Source organism: Larimichthys crocea, chromosome IX (assembly GCF_000972845.2).
Source record: "Larimichthys crocea isolate SSNF chromosome IX, L_crocea_2.0, whole genome shotgun sequence".
NCBI lineage: Eukaryota > Metazoa > Chordata > Actinopteri > Sciaenidae > Larimichthys > Larimichthys crocea.
This window is the reverse complement of record NC_040019.1, coordinates 3,087,184-3,099,995: the sequence shown is the minus strand read 5'-3', so window position 1 is coordinate 3,099,995 and position 12,812 is coordinate 3,087,184. Positions and strand designations below refer to the sequence as shown.

At 41.6% G+C, this 12,812-nt stretch overlaps 1 protein-coding gene across 5 annotated transcripts in view; it reads left to right on the top strand.

The window, feature by feature from the left end:
• The window catches only part of garnl3 (GTPase activating Rap/RanGAP domain like 3), a 71,047-nt gene that overhangs the window by 45,304 nt on the left and 12,931 nt on the right, over positions 1–12,812 (top strand). For 3 of the 5 annotated variants that reach the window (XM_027282029.1, XM_019269115.2, XM_027282028.1), the window contains 14 exons: positions 62–160; positions 260–363; positions 3,399–3,507; positions 3,666–3,711; positions 3,818–3,924; positions 4,011–4,126; positions 4,613–4,735; positions 8,270–8,344; positions 8,872–8,986; positions 9,130–9,156; positions 9,259–9,363; positions 10,139–10,255; positions 11,336–11,496; positions 12,371–12,529. In XM_027282029.1, coding sequence (XP_027137830.1) covers positions 62–160; positions 260–363; positions 3,399–3,507; positions 3,666–3,711; positions 3,818–3,924; positions 4,011–4,126; positions 4,613–4,735; positions 8,270–8,344; positions 8,872–8,986; positions 9,130–9,156; positions 9,259–9,363; positions 10,139–10,255; positions 11,336–11,496; positions 12,371–12,529 — 1,463 coding nt within the window. The remainder of the gene's footprint in view (positions 1–61; positions 161–259; positions 364–3,398; positions 3,508–3,665; positions 3,712–3,817; positions 3,925–4,010; positions 4,127–4,612; positions 4,736–8,269; positions 8,345–8,871; positions 8,987–9,129; positions 9,157–9,258; positions 9,364–10,138; positions 10,256–11,335; positions 11,497–12,370; positions 12,530–12,812) is intronic. The other 2 variants (XM_027282030.1, XM_027282027.1) reach the window with 1 other exon arrangement.

Sequence of the window (12,812 nt, the reverse complement as noted above, 5' to 3'; positions counted from 1 at the left end):
GTGTGTGTGTGTGTGTAAGCTTCATATTAAGTGTGAAAAGCAAGTCCTGTGTTTGTTTCAGAGACGGGGAGTGAGAGCTTCGACAAGTTTCTCAATCTGCTGGGTGATTCCATTACGCTGCAGGGATGGGCAGGTTACCGCGGAGGGCTAGACACCAAGAGTAAGAGAGAGGCCACGTCTGCTGAATCACTTTGAATCAGCATAACTTTCAAAGTAAAGGTCTTTGTCTTTATCTGTTTCTGTCTCTTTTTACCTGCAGACGACACTACAGGAATTAAGTCCATCTACACAGTGTATCAGGGCCATGAGCTCATGTTCCATGTGTCCACCATGTTACCCTACTCTAAAGAGAACAAACAGCAGGTGGGTGCATGAACGTGCAGTTGCACAATGAAGGGATTGCAGTATCAACCGCTATGACCTAGAATGGAATATCTCAACTATGGACGGACTGACAGGAAATTTGGTTTAAATTCATGATCCCCAGGGCGCTGCCGTTAGCTCGGATGGTAGAGCGCTCCATGTACGAAGGCTCGGTGTCGTCCCACGCTCTCAGTCCCCGCTTTCCTGTCATTCTTCAGCTATTTCTATCAAATAAAGTTTGAAATAAAGCCCCAAAAATATCTTTAAATTCATGACCCCCAGAGGATGAATGACGCTTGACAGGTGGAGAGTGAAAAGTCTCATCAACTATCAGATAGATTGTCGTGAAGTTTGGTCACATTACAGAAGATAAATATGTAATTTGGTTGATGACTAAATACCTGGAAAGCTAATGGCATTCCCATCATCAGAGGTTTGTGTAGTATTAGTAATAATTAATGTTACGCTGACTCATCCGAAAGAGTAATACTTAGAAGACAAACAGCTCTTTCGTGCATACGTCTCTCCTCTTTTCACCTTCACCTCTAACCACCAACTCCGCCCAAAGATTGAACTCCTTTTGCCGTTCGATCTTCTGCTATTAGGAGGAATTGTAGAAAGTTTAATTGCACATCAGTCACGGGTCTTCATCTGTCTGTCATCTTCCAGAGAAAAGACACCCCCCCCCGACTTTAACGGTGTGATAGGAAGCCAAGTACAATGGCAGCCAAGTTGGCAAAATGTGCCCACTTTAGGAATAAAGGGAGAAGAAAGGACGTTATTGCTTCACTGTAGAGCTCCATTCTGTGGAGCTGATATTAGTGAGTATGATTTTTAAAGGGCTGCTGCTTAGAAGGTCTGACACGTAATTGGAAAAAGACATTCTGGCGGTCAATAATAAGGAACGGTCCGTGTTTGTGCCACATGTGAGAGGCAGTCTGCAACGTTAAATCAGTTCAGCTTAATTGGTGAAGTTGTAGCATTAATTACAAGGTATGCATAGCCTCACTGGCTAAAACATTTCATCGTGATGATTATTAAGAGGACAAGATGAAATAGCTTGTATGCAAATTGAGGACAGTGTCCCTAATTAAAATGGTTCATTCTCCAGGGAGCATGAATGTGCTCATTAAACTTCTTGGCAACATTTGTTTTTTTAAGATTTTGGTATTTCTTGTGTGCAGTGTAAGCGATGATTACGACTGGGTGGTGAGATAACAAGTGTGATTCATCCTCTGGAGAAATGACAAAAACAAATACCTGCACTCTGCTAAATTATTCCCATTTCCTCTTTTATTAGACTTGAACAGCAAGTGTGTGCAGCGAGAGTTTTTCCATCTGTTCGTGCAGGTTATTTTTATTCAGCACCTATAAAAACTTGAGCAGATGTGCGCGTGCCTTTTGATGATCACTTCGTCGTCGTCGGATCATGATTTCCCGCAGCAAATTTCACGGGAATGCAGGTCTTATTCATTTTCTCGATATGTTGTCATGAACCAAAGAGTTGGATAAAGTTTCTGTGGAACAACCTGTAAAAAAAATGGAAATAAATTATCATAGATGACAAAACAAGTAGGTGAGACAGGAGTGCTGTGGATGTTGCTGCCTCTGAAGTTTTTGGGATCAAAGAGTTGAAATTATCACCGCGTCTCAAAGTGTTTGTGGTGTCGAGAGCTTGGGAAAATGTTTGCTGCCAGAATCACACCCTTTTATACACACACACACACACACACACACACACACACACACACACAGAGTGATGCAGACTAATTAACTTTAAAGCAGCTATAATTAATATTTTTTATGTCAACAGTGGATGAAATGACTTCATGTAATGTGGAAGGTGTCGCTCATAATGATGAAACCGCGGACAATTATCACGATGTCATTACAGTTCCCTCTCGCAGAGCGTTTAGCATCTTTCAGCTCGTTGTTTTGATTTGCAGCTGTTTTTGTGCACAAAGCTCAGATAAACCTGCGTGAGCAACTGACTCCCTGTGTCCACCTGGTATTAAAATGTGATCCTGAATCCTGACATGTTATCTGAATAAGAAAACAACACATGTTAATGCAAGATGTAAAAATAATTGGAGCTGCCTGATCACGCCTTAAGTAGGTGTAAACGAAATCTGTACAGCGCGTCGGCACCGGTACGCAACATAACACTGATACAGAAAAAGGGACAATTTAAATACAAGTCTATTCTGTGTCATGAAAGCCCCCCAAAAAATGTGTTATTCAACAGAACTGCGTGAAAAATGAAAGCATCACTTTGATATAAAGTAAGAAATGAATGTTTTCACCACAGTGTGTGTTGGACTCATTTGCAGCTGATCTGCTGTCAACAAAACATATAATTTAGTGTCATAAACTAGTCACCTGGACAAGCTGAAACATTATTTTTCTATGCCAAATTTCCAAAAGCAGACAAATAATAAAGATTATGTCGTAGAAAGCATCTCAAACTTTCATTTACTGCACCAAACAACAACAATTTGGGGAGTCTGAGACGTGTTTATCTCCACCTCAGATTACTTACGCATGGGTGAGGATAACAAGAACGGATTAAAAATGCCAGGTTTGAACGCAGAGGCAAGATTAGATTGTTTATTAACTGGATACAGATCACATTTTAATACCAGGTGTCAACAGGATGTAATGTCACATAGTAGTTTGTGTTCTGTGTGGTCTGCGGGGGTTTTACACTGATTTGGCCCATGTATGAACACAGTCAGCAGCAATTTGCATCAAATACTCCATGTGAGTTATACCTTAATCAATTCTGAACATTCAGACATGATACACATATTTTTAGATTCAGTCACTGTCCAGATATCGGTATCTATATTATGTCATGAATGATCCTATTAGTCACCATAGATCAGTAAATCCACTCAGAAATCCTTATGTCTTCAGAATTTGCCTGAAAATTGTCACTTTTTTTCAAAGTTCCTTCAGCGTCAAAGTAATCCAGTGATCTCATGCCTACATGTTTTGTCCTACTTGTGTCTCTTTGGTATTTTCCTCTGTGGCAGGTGGAGAGAAAGAGACACATTGGAAATGACATTGTTACCATAGTATTCCAGGAAGGGGATGACGCATCGTCGTCCTTCAAACCGTCTATGATCCGATCGCACTTCACCCGTATCCTTCACGCGGACCATGAATGCCGGAGAAATTAAGTGGTAATCAGAGGGAGCTTTGGCCGTTGGACAGATATCACGTCATCGCCGCAACGCTGAAGTGATACGATAAGTGTGATTGTGTCTCTAACGTAACGTTTCCTTGACGTCACTTTCCAGATATTTTTGCATTAGTTAGGTATAATAGCCAGAATGACAGTTACAGGTGAGTGCTGTGATTAACGCTTGAATTCGCTCTGCCTTGATTAAAAGCAGCAGTTGACTTTATTCAAACCACGCTGACGTGTTCGCCGTGTCTGCTCTCGTCGCAGGTTGAAGATATTCTCAGAGGAGAGCGTTCCACTGTTTGGACCTCCTCTCCCGTCTCCGCCTGTGTTTACTGATCACCAAGAATTCAGGGACTTTTTATTAGTCAAATGTAAGAAACAAAACAAAGAACAAACATATTGGAATATCATCAATATTTCCTTGTTTTATAATCTAATCTTGCTTCGTGTCCTGCAGTAATCAATGGAGAGAAAGCCACACTGGAGACGCCAACGTTTGCCCAGAAGCGTCAGCGGACCCTTGACATGTTGATCCGCTCGCTCTACCAAGACCTCATGCCTGACCTGCACAAGGTACATCTCCATCGCTGACCTCTAATCTAGTGTTGAGCCTTGCTCTTGTCCACTCTTGGGGATGGACTCTCGCCATCCAAGCTGTCTCCTCCTTGTCACTTCAGTCACTGGCAGCGACTGTAGCCACTGCTGCTGCTCTGCTGTTTCCACTGCAGCCCCCTTCGGTCTGCCTACTGCATACTGCACCACACTGACTGGATACTACTGCAATGCTGACTTTCTCAGCACGGCTCTCTCTCTCTCCTCACATCACTTTTTGTTCTTGTTTCTCTTGTTTTTTTTTTGGTTTTTTTCCCACCCCCCTCCTTTCACTGTTGCTCCTAACACGACACCGTTTTCGCTGTGTTGCACTGCTGCTGTTCTCACCCTCTGCCGGGGTCAATCTCTTAAGGCCCATTTCTGCTTTCTTTTTCCCCTCTCGTCGTGTGTGTGTGTGTCTCTCTATGTGTGTGTCTGTGTGTGTGTGGGTTGGTGTTCCACGTTTAGGTTCCTTTTTCTCCCCAGAACATGTTAAACCGACGATCCTTCAGCGACGTGCTGCCTGAGTCTCCGAAGTCGGCACGCAAGAAGGAGGAAGCACGGCAGGCCGAATTTGTCAGGATAGGACAGGTAACACAGTCACAAACACACACACACACACACAGTGTTATTAGCAAGTCAGATCTCTGCAGTATGAAGGCAAAAACACCCACATGTACACAGATATACGTACATGGAAACCAGGATACACACCCAGACAAAGGCGGGCATGTCCAAGCAGACAAACACAGCTGATCACCTGAGAAACCTCGACACACACGCACCTTTGAACATTGTTTATGACCGAGCATAATAATAATACATGAAGCTAATATGTAACTGCTCAGGAATCTAATTTTATGCACACACACACAAAATTCATCTTTTGCAATTTCCTCAATTTGTGCAGATCGGCAGATGAAATCATGTCAGTTTTATGAACTATGCATTACTGTAATGTCTTTTCAGTGGGTTCACTCTCTCTTCAAACAATATTCATGTCATTGTTTTATGTTAGGGGACAGAGTCCTCCTTGTTTTGTGCAAAAATGCTCCAAAATTCCTAATTTATAAGCACCTGACTGTTGGATTAAGACTTTCAGGCTCTATGAAACCTGTTACACATCTGAGATCAGTTCAACACCAAAGTAAAGAAAAAAGAGAAAGGTGCACTTAGCTATCAAAAAAACAACAGTATATCAATTTATTTTTAGTGGTTTTCAAACCTTTTTATTGTAAATCAGTTTCCTTTATGGATTTTCTCATTATAATTGTTGCATTTGCATCTTTATCTGGTGTCTTTATTTATAGGACAATATCAACTTTAATTCAAATAATAACAGTAAGAAGAAGAATATAGATTAAAAACACCAAAGAATGTAATGTAATGTACATTTTTCAGCCCTGAGTGGTGTCTACAGGTATTCATTTCATTCATACTGCCCCAACAACCTCCAGCTGGACAGTATCGCTGCCTGTTTGTAGCAGAATCACGTCGGCGAGGGACTCCAAGTACCACTCCCCACCGCCGCTCGTTAAGCTTGTTGCTTTGAGTGCGCTGTAATAATTGAAGGCGACTCAGATGAGCGTACCGACGACATGCCCAGAGGAAATTACACCCCCGTATGTCATAAAATCACCTCGTTTGGCTGCACAGAAACGTTGCCGCGTGTGTGTTTTACCTCTCCGCAATGAAATATCTACGTAGAAATACATATTTAATACGGTCACTTAAGATCTGTGAGCAAACTGTGAGCGTTTAACTCACTTTGAATTGTAGAAATGACTTCAAGTCCTGCTCAAATGACGGAGAATATATATTATAGATGAGGACGTGGTTCTGGTTTTGCTCTAATCAGGTGCACAATGAGATTTTCTCACTTATCTTCTGGCGCCAGTGCGTTTTTTTTCCTGTTTTGACATAACGATGAGCCAAATAGAGAAACTGCAGTTGCAGTAGAAGCTACAGACATCTTTTAAAAAGACCTGTGACTCTTTGTACTACGACAAAGTCCGTAAGTCCTGACCAGCTGTTGGACTCTCTCGCTTTCAGGAGGGTCAGAGTAGAATAATGATACAAGGTCTCCGAGCCGCTGTCCAGTAGTCATTACGTGGCTGATGTAATCGTCATTACACCTCTGTGCTGGGCGATGATGTAACTATAATTACACAGCGAGAAGAAGAAAAGTGTGTAAAGAAGTGTCCTGGATGATCTCTGGCATTATGTTAAATCATTTGTTTCAGGTTGTTTGTGAGATAATAGATATTCTTTGGACAAATGTGCGGCCCGCCGTGATAATAGACTGTGCACAATGAGTGCTTTTATCTTAACTGAACAAGTTTGGTCATAAAGCCTCAGGGGGGAAAATGTGTCTGTGTAATGAATCAGAAATTGCTCTTAATATGTGCGAAAAACTAAATGTTCCCACTCTGAGACGTTCATCATCATCTTGAAACTGACTCAAGAAATGAGGTCATTAGGTTATAAAGATGCACGTTTATGCTTCTTCCTCTCCTGTTCCCTTTTGCTCACCCTTGTTCTCCTTTCCTCGCTTTCTCCCTCGTTTCCTTGGCTCATAAACACAAAGCCGGGCGACGCATTGACACCTTGCACTGTAGAGCGTGAAAACAAAAGGGAAGGAAGACGTGTCGAGTCATTGATTATCCAGTTTTGTAGAGACGAGGCGTTTGTTCTCAACTGAACCGACTCTTTGTACGTCGGCTCGTTTGTGTCACGCGCGTTTGTACACAATGATTTCACGTCGTCATGGATGCCTGATAGGTTAGAATATGTATTTGTTATGGATATTTTCTCATGGGCGTCGGAGTGCACCTCACTGCCGAGCCATTGTGCTGCTGCTGGGTATTGATTTCATTATCTCCAGACTGCCTGTTTATGCAGATATGTAAATAGAAACCCTGACTGTGCAGCTTGGATGGGAAATTGTCAATCCGATCAGACGGTTGCTGCTCGAGCATTCGTGCAGACTGTATTGTATTTGGAAGCTGAAGCAATTACACCTTTTTATTTAATGTATCATGACACTTTTTTTTTTTTTGCCAGCCTGCTTGTCCAGATCCTTTCCACGTCCGTGAGCCGTCGCCACGGTTCTCTGTGCTTAAATAAGCATGGAAAGCAGGGCAGGCTTGTTATATATTAGTGATGGAATACAAGGTGCATAATTCAGCAAGCTCGGTCCACTGCTGTCCTTGTAATGCATTTATGTTTATATGGATGATTCACATGCGGTGCACACTCCTTTATCCCATGCAGGGTCCACGGTTTGTTAAATACCAAGCGCATTATTTAGTGAGCGATTTTCATTTCATTAGAGACATTTTGTAGTTTTTTCCTCCTCTACGTTTGTCTTTTGTTTATTTTCAAATTAAGATGTGACTTTAAAAGAAACACGAGAAGCCCATAAAATACTTTTTAAGTGTGACCCAATTAAAGAAGCTTAAAACGATTTAAAGATGTTTCTAGTCGGTGCCGCTTTGTTACGTTTCAGAGGTCTCTGAGTTCTTAACAGTCACACCAAAGAGAGGTTTCCACTCTTAACTCCTCAGGTGGTTTCATTTAAACTGTCCAAGGCCCAAAGTCAAATTATCCAGTATTTGATTTTTAAAAATCAAAGATTAGAGAAAAGTAATACAACGTTGGGCAGCATAATTTTGTTCTTCCTCTTCCCAACCCTCATTAATCTTGTCATAATCCTTCAGATTTATCATGTGACCCTTTGTTGGGTGGGCTGGGCTTAAATAACAACAATAACTATATAAAGTAGTTAAAACTAGCCACACAAAAGCATCATTGTTGCATAAATATTAATGTATTAATGTCTAATGTTTTTGTGAAGAGTTAGTACTTCTATTTCTGAAACTTGAACTACAATTTGCTCGTAATACTTCTGTACTGTTACTTTAGTAGAATTTTAAATATTTCTTTTTACCTACATGTAGAATCATAACTGCTGTATATAGGTAAAGAGTACTGGAGTATTTTGACATTGTTTGCATTGGTGCTTTTATTTTAATAAATCATCTGAGTACTTCCTCCACCGCAGCACTGCAAATCAAAGAATTGAGAGGTGTCTCTGTTTCATGTATGATGCCGTTTCATCTTCAGGCTCTGAAGCTGAAGACCATTGTGAGAGGAGATGCCCCGACCAGCCTTGTAACCACAGGCCTGTGCAGAAAAGAGGTGAGAGCAAAAAAAAAATCTTCATCTTAATGTATTACTGAAGCCCAAAATGCTCTAATCAAAGAGGTGATCGAAGACTGTGATCAAGGTATGAACTGTGCCGTTACCACAAACATGTCTTTGTCATCTCTGAAGTATAAATCCGTTGTTATTTACAGCCAACATATAGAGATGAATGTGCAATACGCTCGCTTATTTTTCAGACTCGAGGATGAAATATTATTCGTTATTCGTTAGTTGTTATTGTTCTCCTTTTTTCTGTTTGTTTTATTGTCATTAGACAATAAAACTGTCTTATTTTGCATATTAATACTTGAAAAGTGTCCTGGAAATGTGGATTTATCTCACATCACTTGCAATTAAAGGTTTTTTTTTGCAGTGTATACATAACTTACCACCCTTTTTAATTATAGTGTTGAAGAGTTGTTTTAGTATTCTACCAAAGCGAGTGGATATTATTTCCATCATGCGTGTCTCTGTGTATATCTACATGTGTTTGTGTGTTTGCATGTGCATGTATGATGCAGCCATGGGAGTCCCAGTCGTTCTGCAGCACATTCCCCTACGAGATCGTGTGTGCCGACTCCTGGGGTCAGTCTCTGCTGGCTGCCACAGACACAGCGGGGGTCATGCTGCTGGATGGTGAGGTCATGCCTAATCGATATATATCTCCCTATGTCCTCTAAAATAAAGCCAGCCATCCATATCTATTCAATACTGCACTCAGCAGAATGCCATGGCCGACAGCTAACATGATGATGATAATGATGTTGTGCACGTTTCAGGCCCTGATCCGGCTTTGCCCAACGCTGGTGAGTGTCAACAATGACCGACCCTTCTGTTTACTTCAAATATTTCAACCACGTTAATTCACATGTTCATCCATTTATCCTGATGTGTACGTTGTGTTTCAGAGACGCAGACTCTGCCTCCGGTGCAAGTGTTTGACAAAACCATGGTGGTGAAGCAGATGCACGTTCTCGAGCCTCAGGACCTGCTCATCACCCGGGCAGACAAAGGTAGGCGTAGACCACAAGAAGAAGAAGAAGAAGAAGGTTATTGGTTAACACTCTCCTGGAAGCATCCTCTCATTCATCCGTCCTTTTTTTTTAACAGTCTTCACGGCACATCTTCTCTCTCATTATTCTTATTTCACCTCTGTCATCTCTCTCTCTGTGCTATTTGAGTGCGTACTTACCCTTTTCCACTTCCATTGGCCCAGCGAACACATTGATCTCTCGCTGTGATCTAAGGAAGCTGACCTATAGAGAACCAATCCCTGCCGAGGTTTTGTTGGTGTGCGTGTATGAGAGAGTGTGTTTATCCTGCAAGGACTGGACTGACTGTGTGGAGTGTAAAAAGGGCTGACAGATACGCAGATAGACAGAAATAAAATGCATTAAAACACAAATAATGTAAATAAGAAGTTGCTGTGTACTAACAAAGAGATGTAGGGTTAGTCCCATGTTTGCCTCAACCAGATGAGCGTGTAATTAATTACCCTGCAGATGATTAGCTAACCCTAATATTGACAAACAGGGCTGACTCGGTTTTGATAGTGATTATGCGATGGCAGCGCAAACATTTGTCACGACTGTGTGTGGGCTTTGATAAAGCTTCTGAGAGAGCACGAGCCTTAAGAAGCCTTCGAGTAATCCTCCTGCGGTACGACGACACCGCTGTCTGGCCGTGGGAGGATGCTTAAAAAAAAAAAAAACAGAGAGAAAGAGATGACAAATTAAGAGTAACCTTCATGAAAAACCAGAAGTGGCTTTTGTTTTTTGTTGTTTCCAGGGAAGGACGCTCGGCTCTATGTGTTCAGACTGAGCACGCTCAAGAGAGGCCTGGAGGAGAAGCAGCTCGTCAGAGGGAAGTGCGACAGCCGCGAGAATAAACTGGAGAAGACGAAAGGTACACAGGAACATACGAATGCGAGCGGATACGTGTACTGTAATCTGGACGGATTTGCTTTGATTCAGCTCAATTTAAATGAACGTGTTGACTAATTTTATCTGCCCACGTGTTCATTCAAACAGTTTCTGCCTGCTGTAATCGTTCCTCCTGTTCATACAGGCCATTAAGAGATCTATTCCTAATGTGCATATGTAGTGGGAAGTTAATATGAGTTCAATTTAGTTAGTTATTATCATTTTACTATGAACTTCCCTTTTTAAATGAACTTAAACTGATATTAACTTCAGAAAAAAACTTTGCAATATATCTTAAAGCTTGTTAGGAAAAGATCTCTTTGAAATTATATGTCCAATAAGTATATAGCGTTCATATTTTACTTTACACCTGATAGTTGTAGAGCTTCAGCAGAGGGATGTAACACACAGACGTTCACACTACTACTACCGCTCACCTGGATAGTGTCGCCGACTTCGATATCAACATGGGAGTCAGGAGGCGGAATAAGGTTTCTTTGCACATTAAAGCAGGTCACACTTGGAGGTGTGCAGGCTTAGCATGTTAGTAATAATTTGAAATATTTTTTAGAAGGTTGACTTGGAGTAATGATGATATACATGTGTGTTGGTTTGTACTATAATAATAGACAAAAAAGGACATTTTGAGCTCTGATTTTTAAAAATGGAACTTTATTTTCTGGTATTTGTAGTTAAAATGTTAAAATCAGTATCTTGATAGACGTTTATATTCCATCACCACCAAACCATCCACATTTCAGACTTGTTTCTTGTCAGCTTTGGCAGAAAGATTAACTCAATATGTTTGTAACCTGGCAAACAGGTCGATGCAAATGGTGCTTGACAAGATTCTTAATATTTAAATAAGAAAAATAACATTTAAATCAGCCTAAAGCAGGATGCTGTGACCTTTAGTAACATTTAACCTGCTGTTGGTATCGTGCCATCTGTCTGTGGCGGACGCATCGATCTGTGGGATGATGCCAGGGAACAACACCTACAGCACAACACATGTCCAATGTACTCTGCCCCCCCCTCCTCATCATCCTCCTCTTTGTCCTAGGCTGTCATTTGTACTCCATCAACACCCACCACGGCTCCGAGCTGAGGATAGTAGCAGCCATCAGGAACAAACTCCTCCTCATCACCAGGAAACGCTTTGAAGGCTTCAGCGCCATTGCCCCGGGAGCAGACTCACCGGTGGAGGAGTTTCAGTACATACGGGTACAACAAGTTCTGCATGAATTATTAAAAAAGTAATGAATGGAAATCGGATTCACAAATGAACGGGATAAAAAAATGTTAATTCCTCTTTTTAAAGCTGCTTTCTCATTTAAAAAAAGGAGATATTAGATACACATATACATTTTTGAAGCACAGCGAGGGAGCTGCGGAGACAAAGATTCTGCAGGTGAAAGAGGCAGGTGTTAAAAACAGCAGGGGGCACACCGCTCATAGAGGCAATTAAGGTGGTTTTAAAGTATCTTAATTGTCCTGATTTGTGTCAGTTCAATATTATATTATATCAGGGGGGCCGGTTAGCTCACCTAGTAGAGGCTCAGCCTTTGCCGCAGCTATTCAAATCTGACCCGTGGCCCCTTTGCTTGCATGTCATCCCCCTTTCTCTCTGTCAAATAAAGCTCAAAAAATACGTTTGGAAAAAGTTTATATCATATCAAATCAGAACACACAGGACATGATACAGATAATTTCAAATTCAGTGCGAGTTATACTTTCTAAAACGCCCGTCGTAACTCCAGAACTCGCCCAAGAATCGTGACGTTTTGAAGTTTTCTTCAGTGTCGAATTGATCAAGTGATGCATGGGTACGTCGACAGCATTGTTGTGAATAAACACATAAAAACATAGACTGTATGCACAAATCCATATCTAAAGCATTATGGGAAATGTAGTTCCAGACCTTAGAGCATGATTATCTATCTATGATTTCTTTGGACATGAGCTGTGAATGTCCAGTCGATGTGGGTATCTATGGAAGTTTGTGAGGTCAGACAATATTATACGCAGACAAGCCTATAAGTCAATAAGTGTGTGTGTGTGTGAGCACTGAGGTTATCATGTACCATCCACCCATTAGGAGATCTGTCTGTGCGACCCGCCTGTGGTCATGGCGCTGGTGGACGGGCCGACGGGGGAAAACGACAATATGATCTGTGTGGCCTACAAACATCAGTTTGACCTGATCAATGAGAGCACTGGAGATGCCTACCGGCTACATCACGTAGACGCCAACAGGGTGAGGCACACGCACATACGCACATTCTCATTTTTTTGTATTATGTTTTCACGTGATTGAGCCGGCTTCGGTTAGTCGCGTTATTTACCTGCTGATTAACAGGCTCGCTTTGTGCAATCAACACGTCGTCGTTCACAGCCACCAGCTGCAGAGGAGACGGAGGAGAAATGAGAACGAGTTAGGCTGTGGCATGAATCGGCCGCTCTTAATTTAACCACATTTAAATATTTCTCCTTTTGAACGAGCAAAACATATCTTAACCTTTGGATCTAGTTGAAAACGC